General features: G+C 42.7%; 1 protein-coding gene across 2 annotated transcripts in view; it reads right to left on the bottom strand.

The window, feature by feature from the left end:
- Positions 1 to 5,345: 5,345 nt before the first annotated feature.
- Positions 5,346 to 23,691, bottom strand: part of RBMS1 (RNA binding motif single stranded interacting protein 1) — a 190,544-nt gene continuing 172,198 nt past the window's right edge. The window contains exons 7-15 of one of the 2 annotated variants that reach the window (XM_004703791.2): positions 21,932 to 22,047; positions 19,247 to 19,296; positions 19,029 to 19,122; positions 16,062 to 16,109; positions 15,110 to 15,160; positions 9,567 to 9,677; positions 8,398 to 8,478; positions 7,229 to 7,313; positions 5,346 to 6,425 (exon numbers count right to left, since the gene is read on the bottom strand). In XM_004703791.2, the coding sequence (XP_004703848.1) occupies positions 7,236 to 7,313; positions 8,398 to 8,478; positions 9,567 to 9,677; positions 15,110 to 15,160; positions 16,062 to 16,109; positions 19,029 to 19,122; positions 19,247 to 19,296; positions 21,932 to 22,047 (629 nt within the window). In that variant the 3' untranslated portion in view covers positions 5,346 to 6,425; positions 7,229 to 7,235. The remainder of the gene's footprint in view (positions 6,426 to 7,228; positions 7,314 to 8,397; positions 8,479 to 9,566; positions 9,678 to 15,109; positions 15,161 to 16,061; positions 16,110 to 19,028; positions 19,123 to 19,246; positions 19,297 to 21,931; positions 22,048 to 23,691) is intronic. The other variant, XM_004703792.2, reaches the window with a different exon arrangement.

Below are 23,691 nucleotides of genomic sequence, written 5' to 3'. Positions count from 1 at the left end.
CCAATCATTATATCACTTTAGGGGCACATGATTATAGAACCGCATGTCACAGGAAGGGGCAGTACAATAGGCATACACATTGTAGGAAGGGGATGCATGATAGGCATAAGCCTAACAGGAAGGGGATGAGCTAGGGGTGTGCCCATAGGAATGGGAAGGTCTAGGGGTATACATGTGAAGAGATGGGCGGACCTTAGATTCATGATGGCAGCCTAACCTTGGTCATCCTTGGGTGGGTTTGACCTCTCTGGTGTCTCCTACAAGGAAACAGACAACTACTATCCTTATCAGAAGGAAGTGGGCCCTACTTGTGGGATAAACAGTGGTGTCTGCTTGCTCTAGATGGCTGATAGTTCTTAGGGAGAATGACCCCTAATCTACTCCTGATGATCTTCAAGTGTATAGTCATTCTTAAGCAGCTAAGTCTGGCATTTATTTGGGGGAGACAGCTTGAGAGAAATCCTACTGTTTCCCATAATTACAGTATCCCAATCTGAGCACCGTGGGACTGATCTGGGGCATGCCAGGTGACAGAGCTACACCTGTAGACAGGAAGGACTCAAACGCGACGCGGACTCCTGCCGGTCAAAGCTGCTCCCAGAACCTGCAGGTGCGGGGACCCGTGTGTAAGCAGGGGACCTGGCGTCTGGGCTGTGGAGGGAGGAGGGAGACACCAGGAGTCTAGTTCATCATCTATCAGGACCTTGGGAAGGGAGCACAATGCCGTCGTTCCTTCGCTTAATTTTCTAAACCAATGATAGCATAGCTTGTTTTTAATCCTCGGTCACCTGTTTTCAAATATGAGCAGCCCAGAGACCGGCCAGCTTTCTTGCGCCCCCGGGTCACGTGACCTAGCATAACTTCGGGCTTCCACCTCTGTGCACACCCGTCTGAGACAGGAGCGCGCCGAGCAGCGGTGACGGCGCCTCAAATTCTGCTCCAATTCCAGAACCCCCAGCCCGTGTCTGCCCAGTGGTAGACGCCATGGGATTCGAAGTGTCTGTAAACATCCTCACCTGTGTATGTGTGCATGGGTTTAGAGGTCCTGCCTTAGCCCATTGAGCTCGGTTATTGAGAGAATAGCATCCTCCCCCTAGCGGGCCCGGCTAAAACATATTCGAACAGCTCGGAGCGGCGCCGCAGGGTACACTGGAGCCCTTTCACAGGCCTGCCATCCCATGACCCCCGGAGTGGAGGTTAGCCTGCTGGCCGCCTTGGAGGGTGAGCAGAGCGGGCAGCCACTTGGCTGTGCCAAGAACTCCCTCCGCGCTCGCGAGCGGGCATCTCTCAGCCCCACTGCACACGACTGCCATCCGGCTGGGTGGCCTTCTCTCGGGTGGTTAGAGCACCACTCCGGTATTTGGCTTTTCTTCGAGCTTGCGTTCCAGACTGCCCCCCACCCCCTTTCTTACTCCCTATCTTGAGGCTTTTTTTCGTGGGAGAGAGGCGGCTCAGGGTAGGTCCTTAACCTTTAGGTCACTGGGTCTTTTTTTTTCTTCTAAATATATACCATACTGGAAGGGTAGGGCAAAAATCAAGTCAGAGCTTAAACATTTGGGGAGGCACTGCCTAGGATTTTTACTTTGTATTTGTAGAATCCAAGAAGTCCTGGTATTTAGGCTCCAGGGGCAGATATGGTGCCAGTGCCCATGAACAGGGAGGGTGGGCAGAGAACTGGGATGCCAAATACACCCGCTGGTATATTCCTAATCCTGGTCAACGTAGACGGTGAAATAGACACTATATTGGTTAACTGCTTCCATCGTCTCAGCTCTTTGCCCAAGAAACTCACCCCCATGGGTCCCTGGCTGGTTCCCAGTACATCAGATACAAAGATGAATTTAGTTCCTGCTGACAAGTCGCCCCAATCTTTTTAAGATGTAGTTTACCCCCAAAGGTGCTACAAACCTTTTTACAGGGGAGTGATAGCATTCTGTCATGTCTTCTACAATAGATACAAGGCTCTCATGTGTGCTCACATCTAATGCAGTCAGGTTCAAGTCCCCAACTAGGGTGACAGAAAGCTTTCCTAAAATATGAGAACAAAAACGAGTACCTAAGCCAGGCTTAGCAGAATCAACATTTCTACGGTTTTGGGTCACATGAACGTACACTGTATTCTTGTTTGTTCATAGTAGGGTGTATCTCAAAGTTGTCTTCAAAGGCCCTCATGAAGTTGTATGTTTTTATGTGTTTTGGTATTTGAAAACCCAGGATTGATGGACCTATAGGGACAGCGAGTAAATTAAGGTTTTCTTTTGGGGGGTGGGGGTGGGGGCTGGTTAAAGGGTACGCCATGTCATGGAGTCCAGGAAGAAAAAGAATGTCTGGAACCGTGTTAACAATTGTATAACTCTGCTTGCGACTGAATTATGGAATGATATATGTATTAACTCCCAATTAATTTTTTAAAAAACGTACTCAAAAGTGTGAGCTTTGTCATAAAATACAGCCACAAGGCTCACGTTCTTAGAGGCCTTTGCTCGTCTCTAAGAGGCCATGGTCACTCCTGCCCAACATCTGGTTATCAGTGAACTGTGTTCCCTTTCTCCAAAGGCCACTGAATACCAGGTTTCTTGGAGGAGTTCTGACAAGTCCCAATGCTCTACAGCCCCTACCTAATTCGTATTACATACACGCACAGCAATGGCGTGTGGATTTTTTTCTTGACCACTTCATATGCTATATGATAAAGTCAGTGGGAAGCAGAAAATATTGTCCACTAAATCATGTAGTTGACTGTGGGTAACAGGAAACCTCCCATAAGTCAGTGAGGAGGAATTTCTCCTCCATGGATGCTATCCTCAGAGGCAAACAAGGCCACTCTCTACGCAGACGCCTACGGCCATAAAGGCAGCAATAGGAGCCTCTTCAATTCTTACCCATATGCTCCCTAGGGATGGGAGACCCTTTCTCTCCTGCTCTCCTTGCTGTTAAACTGGTAACACTGGGAAGAAAAAGGCTGTTCTTTGGTCTCTACGTCTAGTCCCCTTTTCAGGAAAAAACAAAATCTCAGCGCCCATCCTGGCAGTTGAAAACTTTTGTACTTCATCCCTTAGTCCAGGATAAGCACAAGGATCCTCTTTTGCACCCTGAATTATTCCCAGGGGCCAGGATCGGTCGCCTTGGGAAATGCCGGTAGTGTGTTGGGGGCTTAGCTTTTGCTGAGATGCAATGTGATGAGCAGATGGGTGAGGTCTCCGGTCACTGTTAGCGTCTGCTGAGTTGGCCTCTCACTGGTGCAAACCCCACAGGCAATGAAATAACACACTGCACCATCCCAGTGAGTATTTATCTTTGACTGAACGGGTGTGATCACAGGGCTTTCCTTGGCTGGTGTTCTGAAGTGGGACACCAGGCCTCTTCCCACGTTGCTGGCGTCTGAAAAGTATCAAAGCAACATGCAAGACTCCGGACGGATGGCTCGGCGGTGGACTGGCCAGGGATCACACCTGGGATTCCTTCTCGGAAGGTCAGGCTTTCCCCACTGACCTAGCCTTGCTTCTTCGGTCAGCATGCATGTCAAAAAAAGAAAGAAAGGAAAACCGAAGCACCAGCAGGAAGGCAGTGGGAGTGCTTTTCCATTCTTTTCAAGAAAACACTTGACTATCTACGGGAGCCAACAGACGTTGCTTTCGATGCAGTCACGGTGCTGCCGGAAGGATCGGGGAAGAAATGAAACTCGATCGAACATTTAATCTGATGGAAAAAAATGGACAGGAAAAACTAAAAGTTCAGATGTTTTTTTATTCAAAGGTTCTCAAAAGAAATAAAACAGAAAAAAGCTAACAATCTGATCAAATGTACAGTTCAAAAATGTCTTTTGGCGTTTTAACAAGTCCTAGGAAACAAAACTACAGAGTTTATGTTGAACCGGACAAATAAGTTACCACTGGCAAGTTTGTGGCACTAGTAAAACAAAAATAAAAAATTAACTCTCTTGATCATATAGATATCTCTATGAAAATCTTTTTTTTTTTCAATCTGTACAAAAGGTCTTTCTTCATAAATTAATTTTTTTTATAATTTAATGGCTGTCTACTATGTGATGTTTAACTGATTTTCTTTTATATGTACAGAGGTTACGTTTCCCAAATCTTACCCAGACGAGTATGGCACTTAGTTCAGACATTTCTAGCAGCAGATTGTCCCTCCCTTGTGACCGAGCGCTCAGATTTCCATCGGAACGAATGCAAACGTATCCAGTCGTGAGGGACCCGGGTCTGTAGAGATGCGGGGTCCGGGGAGGGTGCTGCGTTCAATCTGGACTTTTCACAAAGCAGTCATATTCCAGGGAGCATAGAACCAATAATACCACAACTTAAAGGGAAAAAAAAAAAAGGAAACAAAACCAAAAACACATTTCTCTTATGACTATGTGATTTTCACTAGAATCTAAACTTCTCGGAGCAGCAAGGTCTTTTGAAACTATGAAATGTCACTGACATCTAGAATCAAATACAAGCACAAAATTTAAGAACTAAAAAATAACTCAAGAGAAATAACTGCTTCGTCCCAGCTCCTGAGCCAGGAGGATTTGGTCTGTGGAAACAGGGAGGGCCAGCAACCTGTCCCAGCACAAAGAGAGTAGACTCTGAGGTAGATAACTGATCAGACACAGTTGACCAGACAAGTACACAGTTTTGGAAGACAACTTAATCTACCATTGCTTTGCAGACGCATGAGACGGACTTAACAAAGGAGCCTGAAGAACGGCGAATCATCTGACAGGTCCTAAAGCAAAAGCAACTGTGTATTTACGTATCAGGAATTTCATAGTTTCAAAAACTGGGTTTTTCTTTACACTGAACACTTGTAGTGATGTAAAGTGTGGCACTGCTTGGGTCCAAATCTTCCTTCATGATGGTTTGTTTGTTTGCTTGTTTGTTGGTGTGTGTCCATACATCAGTTAAAATTATAAAACCTAAATGCAAAGGTACAAAAAAAGGCACATTCTCCTAACCGCAAACTGGTCCGGTAAAAATAAAGAGCCCAGAAGATGTGATGCTGAGACAAGTTGGAGCGACTGGTTACTGGCTCTTCGGTCTTTGGTGAAGTTACCTTTAAAAGTGCCAAGTCATTTTTATTTTTATTCTTAATTTACCTAATAGAGAGAGCGCGAGCGAGAGAGCTAGTAGCCAATCACTTTGCTTCTATTCACATCTCAGCTTTATGTTTTGACGATCAACCCTACTTTGAGCGTCTGCCATTCGGGTGCGATTAGCAACGTGTTTTCTCCGTTAGCCAGATCGCAGGCATCCTTTTCGTTCGAAAGCACTATCATTAGTATAAAGAAGGACAAAACATTCGGTGACTCCCCTCCCCCGCCCCCGCCCCTAGCCCCAATGCTACCTACACTAAATCTAGAACATCAAGCTAGGTTTGTTTTTTTGTTTTTTTCCTGAAAAAAGCAAAAAAGACTTTACATTGCATCATACAGCAGATAATCCTAAATCAGTCCAACTATGAGAGGAGACTGTCGGCGTACGGCCTTACAAACGATTTACCCTATTAAAAGTTCCCCCGTCAGAAAATGTGTTTCACACAAAACAGCTTTCCCTTCTTGCATCTCACTACCTTACACATTATGTGAAAAATCATTAAAAACACCTACTACATATTTTAAAAAAGCCAAAATTTCAGCAACTTTTATTGACTACCTGTTAAAAGCCCTATGCTGCTGTTCTACAAGGCATAATAGACCAGCTCATTTGGTCAAAGCGTTCTACATCATTAGTTTGAACTAACTTTACTGAAACAGCTACAGCATCAAAAGATTTTAAGGCAAATTGGAATTCATAGAAAAGGGTAAGACACTTCACACTACGTTGAAAGGAAACACAACCGAACGAAGAGCTAAGGAAAGACACTGAGGGCAACAGTGAACTACAGCAACACTCGCACTGCAAGCACGGAACGCCACTGGTGCAGTCGAACGACTTCAACTCCAGAAAGCCCATTTTGCACAGCGAGGAAAACCCAAACCCAAACAGAACATGAACGTAACCACAACAATCCGGTCATGCACGTGGACAAGTCTTCATGGTCTTTGTGCATACCCAGAAAATTGAAGTTCTTTTTTTTTCTTCCTCCTTTCTTTCTTTTTTCTTTTGTTTTTGCATCATAACATTTGATAAAAATCTTTTTTGTTTTTGTGGTTTTTTTGTGTGGTTTTTTGTTTTTGTTTTTTTTTGTTTTTTACTAAAATAAACCTGTTCAGGGGAACAGCTACTAGATGAATTTAAGGGTTTTATGCACCTTATAGAACTTATAGCAAAAATAGTTTTAGTTGATTTCATTATAAATAACGTTTTCAAGAACCTGTGCAAAACTGTCAATCATTTCCTAAAGCACAATTGATCAGAAAAATCCATGATTGTTCAACCTTCACACCCTTCTTTATGTAAGATCGCCCTTCTGCACATCTGGAAGAGAAAGACAAAAGACTGGATGTAACAAAGCACACAGCTCTTCAACCCCGAGTTCAGGACACGTCCATGAAAGAGGGCCGCGCTGATCGTTGAAGAGGGATTGGGGGTGGGGGGTGGGGTAGGGTCAGTGCTCTTAGATCAATAACTACATCTTCTGGAGCCAAGCGTTGCTTTCAAAACTAGGACTCTTGAAATGCAAGCGGGCTACAAAAAGCTCAAGGACAAATGGCATGCAAAGACCGTGGCAATTTCCCACAAGCGTTCTGAAGTTCCCTTAGACTTTCTTCTCTAAGGGAACCTCAGCCAAGTTCATGTGGAGCTCTAGAAGTTAACAGCAACTTTTTGAGATCAACAGTACACATTGCCACAATGGTAGCTGAGGAGCCAAGGTGGTATAAGCCCGACAGCTATTTGGCTGCAGTGGAAAGTAAAATGTTTTCGTTCAACTAAAAGTTGGAAGCATGATCTGCCAATATAAGGGGCTTTGACATGAATCAACATAGACTCAAGATAGTGCTCATCGTAGGATGCTAGCTGGACAGTTCCTGAATTGCCTTTAGCCTCTGAGAGCACAAGAGCATACTGAGGGGGCATGTCTTGTCTGACTGGACCAGTTTGGTACCTGTTGTTCTTTGTGCATTACAGATTTCGAGGTGAGGGTAAAGCTCACCTGATTTCAGTAGAAGGAGATGATTAAAGTAGCATGACTAATCCAATTTAGATTACTATTTTCAGAAAAGAATCACAGCAATTTTCTTGATTGGAGCCCCACTGTTACGGAGGCCTCTCCCACATACCTCACAGTTACTTATTGGGTTGAAAGGAATATGGAGAATGGTCATTAGACGTCTCTACAGCCACCTGCTGCTGACCACTTGCCTCCTACACAAAACCGGAAATGAGACATGTTAGGGACGCTAGCCACACTCCCCGTGGGCTGCGCCGAGCACTCCCCCGGTACACAGCTTAGAAACAAGTAGTCTCGAAACAAATGTCTTAATGTCATGTAGCACTTTCAAGGTTAATTATTTTGCTTAGTAGTTGTGATGCCTGGAGAGACCCAGAGAGCCATCCATCCTAATGGTTTATACCTGGCTATAATTATCAAACAAATCTTTTATCCTAAACTCTTGGTGTTAGATGTGAAGTGAAATTCAGTATTCTTACCTGGTGGAATCAGAAATACGGTATCCTTGTTTGTTGCCACCCCACACCACTGAGGGGCTGACGCAGCACTTCCTAATCAAATACACTAACAGTTCTATATGGCAAGTCATGAATTACCACGAAGTAGGATACAGATTTTGTCTTGACTTAGTTTGGACTAGGTTTTGCCCCAGGTCACAATTTTTTTAGCTAATAGTTATACACAGAGCATTTTTCTTTCCTTTTTAGTACAGTTTTTCAGAATTACAGATAAGGGATTATGGATTTGGTATTTGTGGATGTCAGTAATTGCTCATAGTTAAATCAATCGGAGGCAAAATAAACTAACAAGCTACAGTACCAAGGCCTTCCCAGATAGGAAACCTCTGCCTAGTGCTTGGGACCCAGCCAACTGAGAAGCTTCCTCAGAAATATTTGAATATATATTGCAGGAGAAATTCTATGCTTTCTGTGCAGTCATATTTAAAAATGTTATTGATGCAATCTTTAGTAGTATTAGGATCTCAAACGTAGTCTTAGTTTTCTTGAGAATCATTTCGTAGGAGACAAAATAGCGTGTTACAGAGGAATAAAATGTGCTCTGAGTTGGAGATACAATTTTGGGGGTGGGGCACATCACAGACGTCAAACCACTTTTATGGACACAGAGACTTTTATTCCACAGTTAAATAACTAGGTCTCTATCTCCTCTAAACTCCATTGTATAGCCAAATATTTCACTTTTGGAAGATTTTTCTTTCGAGTGGCATGCACCCATTTTCAAAACCACTTGCTGCCCGAATGGCCAGGCTGCACCCACCTCCACAGGAAGGGCCGCTGTCTGCATGTGTGCGTACTGCGGCAGGTAGCCCCCCGGCAGAGCTGACGTCGCAGGCATGTACTGCAAAGAAGAGAAGGTGGGATGGGTGATGACCAGCCGTGCACAACTCTTGAGCATCAGGGGAATTTGAAGTGGGATACAAATTATTTGGAAACCTTAAAGAAAAAAATGTAAATAAGGCTGCCTGGGAGCTTGCATGAGCAAATAGGAATCAGTAAATGCCCCATGGAGGCAAAGCAAATGCTTTTAATTCTTTGAGTTTGTCAAACTCAAAATCCCACCTTCCTTCAGATTTCCTACACAAGTAAGTCACGTGGATGAAGGAAGAGCATTATGGTTTCTCTTCCTCCAGATGCCTCTCAGTAACGTGTTATCTTAAAGGTCTTTCCTCAAAGGACCTCATTAGTTTCCAACGTTCTCTTGAACCAGTATTGCTTCTATAGCTGGAGACCCAAGGGGCACGTGACTTAATTAGATCTTTAACAGGTCATGCAGGAGAGGAAATGGAGCCTCACTTTCCTAATGCTGACAGCAATCCTGTCCCAAAATCAAATTTTTTCTAAGTCGCTTGCACAGCGGACATGTGTGAAGCTGGCTCAGCCTTCCCACGAAGCTGCTGCTGGCTTGCAGTAGAAGAGGGGGACACTCATTCCCTTGTGTTCTTGGAAACCACCCCAGCTACGGACTGAATGGCAGACTAACTGAGGAGACGGTCTTGGTAGCAGCTCAACTTCAATACTCGACAACCAAGGTCACTGGGCTTTGAGGAAATCAACCATTACTAAGATTTGGTGCCCCCAAATTCCGTAAGTGATGAAATGAGCCAATACGGAACATGCCTCTGTCTTACCACCACGTACTGGTGCCCCTTTTGGCTGGTGAGACCAGTTGTACAACAGGGTCCTGAATGGTCTGATTCTAAGGATATAATGTGAATGCAATTTTTTGGTAACGAGTGATCCCTAAAGGACAGACTTTTGCAGTCTATCCATTCATCAGGACACAGCTGAGTAATTCCTTTGTGGGAGTGAGAGGGGGTGAGCAGTCACAACCTCTGTGATCCTGGTGTCCTTAACTTGATAGAAGAGATTCGGGCTGCATGAATTTACTCTGCTGGCCTAGACACACGATATTAATTTGCCACCTACTGTTCCGGTGCCGCCTAGTGACAGGTGACTCATCTGCTGGGCCAACGGGCTGATCACAGATGCAGGCTGCAGTGACAGGGTGTGCTCCATCGAGGGAGTCAACACGGCACTCTGGAGAAGTCGGAGACGAGAGCAATGTTAAGAACAAGGGAGGCAGAGAGCCATGCGTTTGTCATTACCTTTTGCAAAGGAAATGCCTTAGCTTGTTCAGGAATGTGAAACAAAAATAACCGCCCCCCACATTCCCAAGTGGAATCGTAAACCATTTCCTAAAACTCTTGTTCTGGGGTGCTTTTCTAAGAGCATTAGGGGAAAGTCTACCCTGGCACCAAATTCACAGAAATCCTTCCAATAAACACCACTCCCTTCACTTACTAATAGCACTTACTTTACATCACTTTACTTAAGAGCAGCACAAGCTAGTCCAGCAGGAGGAGCTATAATCAGATATCCAGCTATAGGATTTTGGGTTAACCCAAATACAGTCTGTAGTACTTCAAAAAAGCCAAAGGGCTTCAAAAAGTCCATAGGGGTGGGGTAGGGAAAGGAAAATGAAATTTTCTCATCTACTTTCGGAAGCTCTCTCTTATATTTGGGTTTACACAGTGATTTCTTAATGGAATTAAAAACGCAATCACAAAACAATGTGCTATATTTAATATTGTGCACACGGTGTCTTGGATAGCAATGTTCTCTACCGCTAAGTCATTTGCTTCAAGATGAGGCCGCCGGGCTCCATCAAGGGCAACTCTCTCCACGCTCAGTGTTTCTCAGAGCTTGAAGCTGCATGTAGCTGGGGGCGCTGTGGGATGCACGTTGGGTGTGAGCCACCCTGTCAGCAGTTTGAAATCAACAGCCACTCTGCAGGAGTAGGATAAGCCTCCCACTCCCTTACAGAGTTAATTTCAGAAACCCACGTGGCAGTTCTAGCCTGTCCTATAGGGGCACTGTGAGTCAGCATCAACTTGGCAGCAGCAAGTTTCGGATTTTTGGTTTTTGGTTTTAAGCTGCATTTTGGCGCTGGGAAGTAGCGTAGATACTTGAGTATGAGCTGATCAGCCGGGGCACCTAATTTTACCACAAAAACTGCATTAAAAATGTGCTGAAAAACTCGACTTATACCCGAGTACATACGGTAAATCAGATTTAGGTACGTTACATAGTGCAATTTTAGATTCTTTTATTTCATGTGACAAAATTTCAGTTAGTAACAGTGCCGATGAAATGTATTTAAGAAAACAGAAGATGGGACTAAACCTCCCCTATAAGCCAGCCTCTGTAATAAGAACACTGTTAACAATGCCAGCATCCCCTTGCCTGGATATGCTCCTTTCATCTGTTTTCACACAGTTCCTTTTTAACTTAAATTCTACTGGAAACATTCACCTAGGTTATGCTATAGCTCCATAATTGTTTTTTCTTAAACTCTCTTGCGTTGTGAAAAAAGGTTTATTGACATTTAAAGGTTCGATCACAGGAGAGTTGTGCCATCATCACCTCAGTCAGTTTTAGAACATTTTCTTCTTTCTCATACCTGTTCCTATTAACTCCCAATTCCGCTCAACCTCTCTTGCTATCCCACTAAAAAACGATTAATTCAGTTGCTGTCTTTATTGATCTATGGGTCCTGGATTTCATATACAGAAAAACATAAAGGACAAAAAAAACCCCATCACCAACAATATAAAACAGAAAACCCTCAATAAAAAATTAAGTAGGAAATATTAAAAACTAGAATAAATTTAAAATGGAGAACAAATGGTAAGGTGTTAAAATTTTAACCTATTTCTATATTAATCTGCTTTCCAATGCACTATTTGATAGCAAGGCTATTCACTTCCCCGTTCCATGGTCAGAAGGGATTCAGCCGAGAGAAAGTTACTCCACCTGGGGACCCTGTCACCTATGGCCTCAATTCCATCCTCTAGTCTTAGACTTTACTATCTACAATCCTTGGATTGCACAGCACAATGATCATTTTTAAGGGTTACATTGATTACACGGTTTAATGGTTACATAGGTATATAAACTATATATATTAAAAATTTATTAGTCCTCCTTTTCTGGATTTTGAGTCACATCTAATTTTCCTATATATTATTTGTATGGATTCTACCATTTCTCTTGCCTTTTCAATCACTTAATCACCTGAGAAGGCAACTATCCTGACACAGCGACAAATGTTAACACCTATTTTTGGTGACGTCATATCTTATCCCTCCATCACACTGCTATTTAGTGAGGACACTGAAACTTATAATCGTGAGGATGCTATTTATAAAGCTGAGGACAGAGGTAAGCATGCAAGTTCTTTTTTTTTTTTGGAACCCTGGTGGCTTAGCGATTACGTGCTGGGCTGCAATCTGAAAGGTCAGTAGTTCGACACCACCAGCCTCTCCGAGGGACAAAGATGGGGCTTCTCCGTCTGTAAAGAGCCATACTCTTAGCAACTCACAGGGGCAGTTCTGCCCTGGCCTCCAGGGTCTCCTATGAGTCAGCATGGACCGTGAGTTTGGCAGTGACTTTGGTAGCTCAGACCTGTAGCTACTGGCCAGGTGTCTCTTTGGAACCAGGGGAGACCATGACTGCTTTATCAAGAACTGTTGGGTCCTCACCATCTCACTGCCACCGAGTCCATTCCTGCATATATAGACTCTAGAGGACAGGGCAGAACTGCCCATGCGGGTCTCCAAGACTGCAACTCTTGGTGGAGTAGAAAGCCCTGCCTTTCTCTCAACGAACGGCTAGCTGGTGGTCTCGAACTGCCAACCCTGTGGTCAGCAGCCCAATGCATAACCACCACGGCCACCAGAGCTCCTTTGTTGGGTCCTGAATGAGGTCAAATATAAAAGGGCAATAATGCCAACAAGAGCAGGTTGAGGGAGAGTGGTGAGACAGCACAGAGGATTTGGAGCTGAGGCAGCAGCCCTGACAGGCACCCGCATGCAAGTTCTTTAATTTTGGTTTTAAGCAATTTAAACTCCACGAGGAATGGAAATGAATTCTCAGAAACCTTCTGCACACACTTACTAGCTCCTTAGAGATGTTAAACTGAGCTTTGTGTATCTGTCTCTGAAAGTTTTTTAAAATTGTGTCAGAGATAATTGTTAATATAGTTCAAAATAAAAACAATTAAAAGTGATCAAAATGTATGTGGTAACATAAAAATAGTTCAGAAACCCAGAATATACTGAAGGTGTTTCCTGCTCTCCCCCTGTCCTCTCCCATTCTTATCAACTGTAAGAGGATTAGGAAAACCCTCAATTAAAAATTGGTTGATTTCTGGCATTCCAATCTGAGAGCAGCACAAAATACCAGGGCTCTCCATGGCCACACCTGTTATGTGTGTGAGGATTCTTGGGCTTGTAGATTTTAACTGTGTATATGCATGGTCTGTAGGCATACACACACATGCCAGGCGTAAATCACCAGATCTCTCTTCTATCGTGCTATCAACTGACTGTGTGTTATTTCCTGAGAGACGTCAGGAATCATGTGTTCTTCCTAAAACGCTTGATTTGTTTTTATCTTATCCACCTTCCCCTTTGCTCTGGTTACTAGAAAGCCTAGGCTGACATGTGTGGCCCTTCTATGAAAGGTCACAGGGTTGGGCATTCTAGCTTTGTTCATGCCTGCTGCCTACCCTTATTTTTAACGCTAGCTTACGGCGATTTCTTATGCCTGTATCTCTAGGGACACGAGATTGACATGTGACTGAAACGGCACAGTTCCTTTTAAAAAACAACGTATTTTAAAACAACATAATGATACACTATTGCCTTATAAATGAAACTCTGGTACCATATATTTATATGAAACTTATTATATTTAATTTTTTATAACATTTGGGGTATTATAAGGGTTGAATTATTCTTTTTTAAAAAAAATCATTTTATTAGGGGTTCATACAACTCTTATCACAATCCATACATACATCAGTTGTGTAAAGCGCATTTGTACATTCATTGCCCTCATCATTCTCAAAACATTTCCTCTCCACTTAAGCCCCGGGCATTAGGTCCTCATTTTCCCCCTCTCTCCCCGCTCCCCCCTCCCTCATGAGCCCTTGATAATTTATAAATTGTTATTTTGTCATATCTTGCCCTGTCTGACGTCTCCCTTCACCCACTTTTCGGTTGTCCGTCCCCCAGGGAGGAGGTCACCTATAATTCCTTGTAATTGGTTCCCTCTTTCCTACCCACTCTCCCTCTACCTTCCCAGTATCGCCACTCACACCACTGGTCCTGTAGGGCTCATCTGCCCTGTATTTCCAGTTCCTATCTGTACCAGTGTACATCCTCTGGTCTAGCCAGACTTGCAAGGTAGAATTCGTGTCATGATAGTGGGAGCGGGGAGGAAACATTTAGGAACTAGAGGAAGTTGTATTTTTCATCGTTGCTACATCGCACTCTGACTGGCTCGTCTCCTCCCCAAGACCCCTCTGCAAGGGGATCTCCAGTGGCCTACTCATGGGGTTGACGTATTCTAAGGGTTGCCTGGGTCAGTCAGCATGACAATATCTGGGGCACTGTTTGTCATTACATTTGATGTTTACTTTCCAAAAAGTATTTGACTATGTTTATAGTTATTACTGACATAATGCTTTCATGAATGAAACCAATTGACGGTAATTAATACTCAATTTACGTTTGAGTCAAATGGATGCGTATTTGTGGAGCTAAGTATATATCACACAAAGAACTTCGAGATTAGAAGGCTTAGAAGAAAATGAATTTGGATGTATGTATTTGTCTCATTAAGTGGATACAAGTCTACATAAATGGTAGGGGCAAATGTAAACGGTGTCTATTATTTTTCATCGAGGAAATCGAAACGTGTCACCGTGAAGTCATTTCTACGCCTACTGTAAAACTTTTACAACCTGTTTCAATGAACCCAACCACCTGCAGTTACATATCTCTGCAAAGAACAGTAGGTACACCATGTAACAAGATGGTGTCCAGCTCAATCAGCTCGAAAAAGTAACACGGAAACCCAGTAAATGCTCACATGACTAAAGCAATCACAGTTTTCACTCCATATAAACAACATTTCTACTTTAGCATTTACAATTTTCATAGAGAGTCTAAGTAACACTGGTGACATTCTCTAGATTTTGAAGATGTTATAGCTACATTAATCAGGGTATAAAAAATGAGACCTGCCCTTGGGGTGAGTGGAAGGGAGGTGGAAATGACAAAATTAAAAAACCCCGAGATTCATTTTTTTGCTCTTTGCTCTTAAAAAATATTTAGCCTCTCATATGAATGATCTTTTAATGAACTGCTATGGTTAAGAAAACGGTGCCTTGCCTCCAGTCTGATAGAGTTTAACTTCTGAAAGCTTGTAAATTTAACTTACTACCGTTTGGTGGAAGGTTTACAATGAACTTGCACATTCTCATATTCTTTCCCAAATCTTTAAAAAGTCAGCATCGATTCGATGGCAGTGAGCTCTACTATTTTTGGAGAATGGTTTTAAGCCAAAGACTGTGTGTTCAGGGTTTACTTCAAACCACGAGGCCATTACGAAGAGACACTTACGGGGTGCTGCAGGATATAAGGTTGAGGCTGCATCCAGGAAGGGCTTTGCACCTGGAAAAGGATTTTGAAAGAAACCGTGATTTCCATTGGAATGCGGACCTATTTCTCTAGAACTCTCTTTAATCATGTTAAAAATCGACAGAAGGAAAATAAGGAAATAACACTATCAATGATTAAAAAGATTAAGGTTGTTAGAGTTCTTGGCGAACTGGTCACTCTGAATGGGATGAAATGATTATTTAGAACCAATTTCCATTTGCCCACTCAAGAAGTATTTACTGAGTATCAGGCACCAAGGTTAAAAAAAAAGAGAGTAAGACATGGGCCCCACCCCTGAAGAAGTCTACAGTTTAAGCAAGGGAACTAAATACACAAACTGTTCAAATAAATAGTGAAAAGTGTTACAATCAAGGTTTGAAGTAGGTACTTTTGGAAAAACCAGATGAATGAGGATTCATTCCAGCACATCTTATGAGAAACTAACCCTTAAAGAATGTGCTTCTTTATTTAGTTAAGAATAACCGAATTCAATCATTCTTTGATCTGTAGGACATTAGGTTTCAGAAATCTCGTCTGATGTTAACACTTTCTAGTTAGTGTGAAAAATAAAATCTGAATTCCAATTTTAGAAATTAAGCTTTAGTACCAGATGTTGAGATCTGCTTTCGAAAGGGCATCCACACAGTCGACCCTCGGTACTGAGAAATACGATGAGAGTCAGGTTCTGTGGCTGAAAAGCAAGCGTGGTAGGGTGCCACTTCAAAAAGAAAGCCAATGCGTGTATTTCCTGATGCCCAGAGCTTGGCAGCGTCCATTACAGTTTTAAAATATGTTCCAGTTGCTAATTGTTAACATCAGGACCCGCTGTGTCTTATCCCTCACTACGCCATTCAGAGGTGCTACAGAGAGGATATGGGGAAGAGGCATGGGGGAAGAATGTATTGCGATTTACCTTGATCGCAGAGCCCCGATACTTGTTTTCTCTGGTTTCCTTTGCCACCTAAGGCAGACCAAAGTTAAGTGCTTCTGCCTTGTTAACATTTCCGTTAGCTGGACTGCAGCCTTTCCCCCTGGGGAGATGGGTGGGTTCTTGCAGATGCCAATTTCTCAAATCCAATTACATCAGCATATGGGAGGAGAGGCCCACTCCAGCATGAGTGCAGGGCTGTCACCCGGCGGAGCACGGGGACGCGAGCAGCTCCCGACAGAACCCGGCCTGGGCCAGATGCCCCCACTTTCTGTCTGCTTCGTGGTCTGAAGGCGCTCAGCGCTTGTAGCGTTATGGGGTTAGGGAGCTATGACATCTAATCCAAGTTTCTTTCTGAAGTAGCAAATCAGCTGCTGTCAATTTCTAGTCCTCACTTTCCCCTAATTATAAAATGGGAATAATAATCTTTGTTCTGTGAAAGCTATACCGTGTTGGGCCCTTGACCTCTTGTAGGCCACGGACCCCTTTGAAAACCTGATGAAAGACACAATCCTTTCTCTAACTAACCGTGTACACGAGAGCAACACTTTGCACACAGTTTAGGGGATCACAGGCTATTTAAAGCTCATCCACGGACCCTGCAGGTTCCCCTGAACTCACTGGTAGAGAATCAAAGCTTGGACGGAGTGTGTAGGGGGGCAGCATTTCACTGTCCTACAAACCAGATGAAATTCCTGAAATTCTTCCAGGAAGCACAGAATGCCCAGGAGGAGAGAGCAGGCTGGTGAAACAGTGGTGTAGTGGTTATGTGTTGGGCTAACTGCAAGATCAGTTCAAAACCACCAGCTGCTCTGAGGGAGAAAGGTGGGGCTTTCCACTCCCGTAAAGAGTTAAGAGTTTGGGAAACACAGGGCCAGTCGACCCTGTCCTGTAGCGTTGCTTTGAGTAAGAATCGACTAGATGGCAGGGAGTTTCCACCCAACCATATCAAAAATCTATTACCAACACAGATCTCCTAGTTTTTTTATTCTAGGAAATGATTCTGAGCCCCAAATGCACCCTGCTTTTGCAGGAAAAAAAGGAAAACGAGGCAGGGGGGAGGGGGGCGGCGGCGTGTTGGTGGTTTTAATAGTGGGTATATCTGTAGCAGCACAGATTCAAAGTAATAGATGCATGTTCTCTCGTTTGCCTAAGAATAAACTTACGGCCCCCTTTAATTTTAGGGATGCCCAGATACGGCAGAGGTTTCCAAGTTCAGATCATTAAGAAAGAAGACTAGCTCTCAACGTCAGACCCAGGAAAGGTTTACTTGGGAAAATAACAGGGGCAAAGCTCACTGATGCTTATGCGGCTAAAAAAAAAAAAGGACAAGTTTTAGGACTAAATGAATTAACAAGGCATTAAATGCTTTAATATTATGCCAAGCTCATCAAAACATCGGCATAAGCCCCACACCCAAAGAGAGGCCCCCCAAAAAATAAAATAAATAAATTAATGACAACCCGGGGAAAGAAAAGGGGCTCAAAGCAGAGGGAGGCCAGGAATTCCATTTTAAAACTTGAATTCCAGATTGTTCCCCAAACTCAGAGGGTTGACAGCTGGCTACAATTTCACCGATCTAAATGACTGCATTTAATCATGTTATGTAATGCTTCTTTTAATAGTATCTTTTTGTTATTTAATGCTACTTTCATATTTTGAGGAACAATCAGCTATATGATATTGCTTAAGTTGACCAATTCACTATCAGAAGTATAATAAGCGTGCTCTTCTCAGCCAGCTAATCCCACGTGCTAATGATGATAATAATCACAGATAGCTAACATTTATTGCTGAGCTCTTTATGCACATCATCTCATGTCACTGTTGCAACCCGTGTATGACAGAAAAGCTATTATTATCCCCATTTTACAGATGAGGAAGTGAAGGCCTTCAGAAGTTAAATAACATAGCTATTAGATTAGACACTGTAGTTGCCTAACCCCAGAAATCAGGGCTACAACATCTAATTCAGTTGTTTCACAAACAAGAATATACAAAACAATTTAGTTTATGTCACACAGGATCTCAACAATCAACAAAAGAAATTATACTTCCAAGTGACTGTCATGGAACCCATTAGACTGTTCATGCCTGAGCCACAGCAATACCCCAGTAGAGGCACTGGGAGACAGGACAAATGCATGCACACCCCTGGGTTCACGGAGAAGACGCGCTAACCCTGCAATAAAACCAAATGAGTATTACAACAAGGTGCTTAATGAGATCTTGTTTCCAGGTTGGGAATATAATTTAAGATAAAGCCTCCTGCCAAAATAACCTAAAGAGGGAGCCACCTTTTTTTGGCTTCGAATCTCACTACAGTGCTCATTTAACATTACCTAACAGAGTTACGCATCTCCCCTTATGTTTTTTTTTCCTCTTAAGAAAGGTTTAGTATCCCGAGTATATTTCTTTTTTTTTTTAATCAATTTATTGGGGCTCATACACAGATCACAATACACAGATCAATTGTGTAAAGCACATCTATACATTTGTTGCCCTCATTATTCCCAAAATTCGCTTTCCTCTTGGGTTCCCGGAATCCGCTCATTTTACATCTCCCCTTATTAATACGCTCACTTGTTGCACTGTCAGTTTCTGCAGACAAATGAGCAATGGCAGGTGTATACATCTATGACTCTTCTTAATAAAAAAACCCTAATGCCAATTCTCTTTAAGCTTCAGTTTCTGGGTCATGCGGGGTGCAAAGGCAAGGTCTACTGTAGAGGAAGTATCTGGGTTCATCCTAATTCAGTCTCCTTGCCTTACATTCCCCTGCACACTTACGCCCATCACTGCTTCAAATAAAGTGGCGGCTTATTCTAACCTGGGGTCGTTAGCAGCACGACAGTTCACTATGAATGCAAACATTTTAAGACACATCAAAGTGTCGCGGTGACCCAGGGTCGGCAAGATGGCATACTGTTGATGAACCCTAAAGGTACAAACCTGGTAAGCAGACACAGGAGATGCAATATAGGGTGTAAGAGAAGTTTGAGTGATCATTCGGTTTGTAGCAATACTGTATGGTGAAGGATAAAATCTAGAACAAACACAAAAGTCTTTATTAAGTAATCCTTTAAATAGAATAATTCACGGAACAAATGTCTGATATCCTCCACCTTCAGTCTCCCTCCAGTCACTATGAATTGATCGTAAAGACATACCCGTTCTGAAGAGCAGCTGCAGTTGGGTCATAAGTAAGGGTCATTCCAGCCTGTAGGTAAGAGAAAGAAACAGACACATCCATTTAGAAAAGCATAGTTTAAAAAATTCCATTTCTTAGAAATGGTACCCAAAACAGAGATGGGGGATAGTGGCATTTTATGAAGAGTTTGTTAGACAAATGTAATGATCGATTCAGAATTAAGCTCCAGAGTGTCGCTGTCTCATAGGTGAGCCAACAGCTACAGGTAGATACTAAGTTAAAGGTAACAATTCTGTCCATCTAGCACACTATTTACAGTGGAAAGCTACCTGTGGCCAGTGGCTATTATTGAAGAGCACAGATTATAGAGAATTATCACTGGGCAGAGGGCCTTTCTAGAAATTCCTGAGCTAGTCTGTCCTTGAGAAGAATACAGAGAACTGGTGGGCTAAGACTTTTATTAGGGAAATACAATTTCCCCAAAGAAGACTGTTCAAAAGAATTCAGGAAACTACCCCATGACAAACACACTATTCATTTTACATTTAAAAATTAGAATATTATTTAGGACAATTTCTGAATCACAGTAAAATCAAAGCCTTTGGAGAGACCATGACACTTACACCAAAAGAAAAAGAAAACCAAAACCCTAAATGCTAATCTGCTTTGAAGTATTTCTTGTAGCAATTTAAAATGGTTTTACAATTTTTATGTATTTAACTGGTCAATAGTTAGTTCTATCATCTTCCGCACCAGTTGGCTAAAATAGGTCCATACGTGGACCCGTTCCAAAGAAAGATGATCTAATAGAAGGTGGGAATTATTTGAACATTATCATCAAGATCACATGCAAATACAATTTTGTTGAAGATAATTAAAAAATAGTTCCAGCAGGACATTGCCATAAATTCTAACTGAGTTGAGAAGATGGGTGCAAGGATAGAATTTCTGTCTCAGATGAATTTGGGCTGAAAGCAGAGAATACCAGAAAGATGTTTCCTTGTGTATTCGTGACTCTGCAAGGCGACACTGTGTGTTTTAAAATCAGGAAAGGTGGGCCATGGTGGTAGCCTTTCATCATAATCAATCTGTATAATGAACAAATAATCCAAGAAGCTGGACTATATGAAGAAGAAATGGCATCAGGATTGGAGGTAGTCTTATTAACAGGCTTATTAATATGCAGATGACACAACCTGGCTCTGGAAAGAGAAAGCTTGAAGCTCTGATGAGGGTCAGAAACAACAGCTTTCAGTATGGATTACACATAACTAAAGCCAAAGTCCACGTAAGTGGGCCGATAGGAAACTTCATGTTTAGCCAGAAGACTGAAGCTGTCAAGGATTTCATTTTACTTGGATCCACAATCAACATGCATGACAGTAAAAACAGTCAAGAAACCAAAGATCTGGGCAAATCTGCATATGATCTCTTTACAAGTGTTCAACAGCAAAGATGTCACTCTGAAAACCAAGGTTTTTTCTACTCAAGTAATAGTATTTTCAATGGCTTCATTTGTATTCTTCTTTTTTGTAAAAATAATTTCATTAGGGGCTTATACAACTCTTATCACAACCCATACACACATCAATTGTGTAAAGCGCATTTGTACATTCATTGCCCTCATCATTCTCAAAACATTTCCTCTCCACTTAAGCCCTGGGCATTAGGTCCTCATTTTCCCCCTCTCTCCCCGCTCCCCCCTCCCTCATGAGCCCTTGATAATTTATAAACTGTTACTTTGTCATATCTTTCCCTGTCCGACGTCTCCCTTCACCCACATTTCTGTTGTCCATCCCCCCCTGCGACATATAGTTCCTTGTAATCGGTTCCCTCTTTCCTACCCATTCTCCCTCTACCCTCCCAGTATCGCCACTCACACCACTGGTTCATTTGTATTCTATAGCATGACTAGAAGCGTCTATGTATGGAAGAATGAAGGTCAGGATGTTCCTTGAAAGTGAGGATGGAGGGAGAATACCAAAGGCCTATTTCCAATGGAATTCCCACAAATATATTTTGGGCTCCCACTGTCATCCATAATCTTCTGCAAACCAGATCCTCTTAGGCTCTGATACTAATCCCTCCTTGGACGGCAGGTTATATGATTTACAATCCTTCAATGACTGATGATGGTGTGCTTCGTCCATGCAGACTTAGTTGACATCTCACTTAGATGGCTGCTTGTTTGGAGACAAGCCTTTAAGACCCCACATGCTATTTTATTTGATAGCTAGGCACCATCTCATTTCTTCACCACATTTTGCTATAGCACCCATATCTTCTATGTTCTTTTCCTGAGGGCAAGTATCGAGCAGGGTCATGATATAAGAACTGAGTGAGGATGTCCAGAAGGTCACTGGCAAAGAGGACTCTTAATGAGCTGGACTGACAGGGGGACTGCAATAATAGGCTCAGACATAGGAATGATTGTACAGGTGTAATAAGACTGGGCCGTTTCATTCTCTTGTATGTAGGGTCACTATAGTTGGAACCAACTTGAAGGCAGCTAACACCACCAACACTCTTTTGTCCATCTGAAGAATCATCACTCCCTAAGCAACATATGCACGTGAAGCATTTCAAGTTGACACCACTTGTAAGAAAGTTTGACCTTGGCATCTCTTGTGATCGCGGCGGTCAAGCCAACATGCCTTTGTGTTACGACATAACATGCACATTGAAGTTGTAAGAAAGGACTTACAAGTCTCACCTCTCCTTCTCTATGCCAAGGTCTTCCATTGGGGATGTATTTGTTCGGATTCTGTCTCTTCTTCTGTCCTCCATCCGCGAATTTACACAATAAAGGTTCGGTAGGAGCTGAATAAATAGCAGAAAATACCAAGACGTTAAAATTATGTGTGTATGGATGACAAGATAAATATAATTGAATTCCTTATATGAACAGGCACCATGCTAGTGCAATGAAGCAAACCACAGTTTACTGAAAACCCTTACAGAATTACCCAATGGTGAAAGTGGAGAAGGCAAAGGAGTCTTTTGCATAAGCCTTCATTCTGAGCTCGCTCCAATTCCATCTCTGCACATAAGAGCCAACACCCCCTTCAGATGTACATATGCTTGTGCCGTCACTTCCCAAACTTAAAAAAGCTCCTCGCCATAATTCTTCAGAAAACCCTTCTCTTTCCCCCGATGCTCATAGCACTTTGGCTTTTAATGACAGCATTTATAACAATCTGAGTGTGGTTATTTATGTATGTAGGTGGATAGGTTTCCTCTGCTACAGTATACGACCCAGGGGGGGCAGTGACATGGCTTTTTTTAAATCCACCAGTGTATTCTCAGTACCTAAAGTCTCATGCATTGTGTAGACAGTTATGAACTCTTGGCTGAATATATTCAACCAACCAAACCCACAGCCATAAAGTTAATTCAGACTCAGGGGTAGGTGGGTTTGAACCACTGGCCTTGCGGTTAGCAGCCCAACACACGATCCACTACACAACCAAGGCTCTGCTCAATGAATCTAAGTAGGTCTAAATCATTTGGCTTTGACCATGGCATTGAGGCTGTCTATTGGGACAAGGCACATAATGCCTGCACACTCGATGTAAAGGCTTTTCTGTACGTTGAATCATGTGATTTGGTGCCACTTTACTATCTGTCCCACAATATGATCTCAGGAACAACCCAAGAAATTCAAATGCAAAGGCAATAGATGTGTTACATTATGAGGATATATTTTCATTGGCTTTAAGAAAAAGGTGACACTACATGCCGTCCAGGATTTCTTTGGCTTTGCTTTTCCAGAATGTTGTGCCTTTTCCTCTATGTTTCTAGGTAATGTAATAAAGGCAATCACACCCCTGTCTGGTTCCTACATTCTGTCCTTTGTCTACTGTAGAACCATGATTACTACTTTCACATTCTGCTTTAAAGTCAAATAACCATGAAGAGAAAAATATTACTTGTGGAAAATTTACTCCTTTCTCCTTTACCTCTCATTATCCTAATTCATCTCTTATTTTATATCACTATTACCCACCCACTAATGACAGGGTGGAAGCAATAGTGCCTTTCAACACTTCTCTGCCAACCAAACAAAACAACCCCAATTGTCATTCCTTCTCAGTGAGCCGTCTAGGCTGTTGCTCGGCACTCCTTCTCTAGTCTCTGCAGTAGAGGGAGGGGCTGGGATGCGAACTCACAGCTGGCCTGGCTACTGTCCTCTAGGCGTGAGGAAGCAGGAGCAGAAACTTAAGGCCTCTGATGAGAGTAACAGAGAGCCTGGGCCCGACCATGCACACAATTGTCTTCTGTGTGTCTCCTGACTTCCTCTTCTATTTATAGGCCAGGCTTTCGTAAACTAGGAACGTCCACTTAAAATCAACTGCGTGTTAGAACTATACTCCTTATCTTTTCAAGAACCACCACGGACTGTTCTGGAAAAGTCTACCTTCACTGACAATCACTGATGGTAAAGAAGTACAATGGAGGGAGGGG

The sequence above is a fragment of the Echinops telfairi genome, unplaced genomic scaffold, assembly GCF_000313985.2.
Source record: "Echinops telfairi isolate 266 unplaced genomic scaffold, ASM31398v2 ScPeMD7_4;HRSCAF=17, whole genome shotgun sequence".
Lineage (NCBI taxonomy): Eukaryota > Metazoa > Chordata > Mammalia > Afrosoricida > Tenrecidae > Echinops > Echinops telfairi.
The sequence above is the reverse complement of the archived record's forward strand: the minus strand, read 5'-3'. Positions and strand labels throughout refer to the sequence as shown.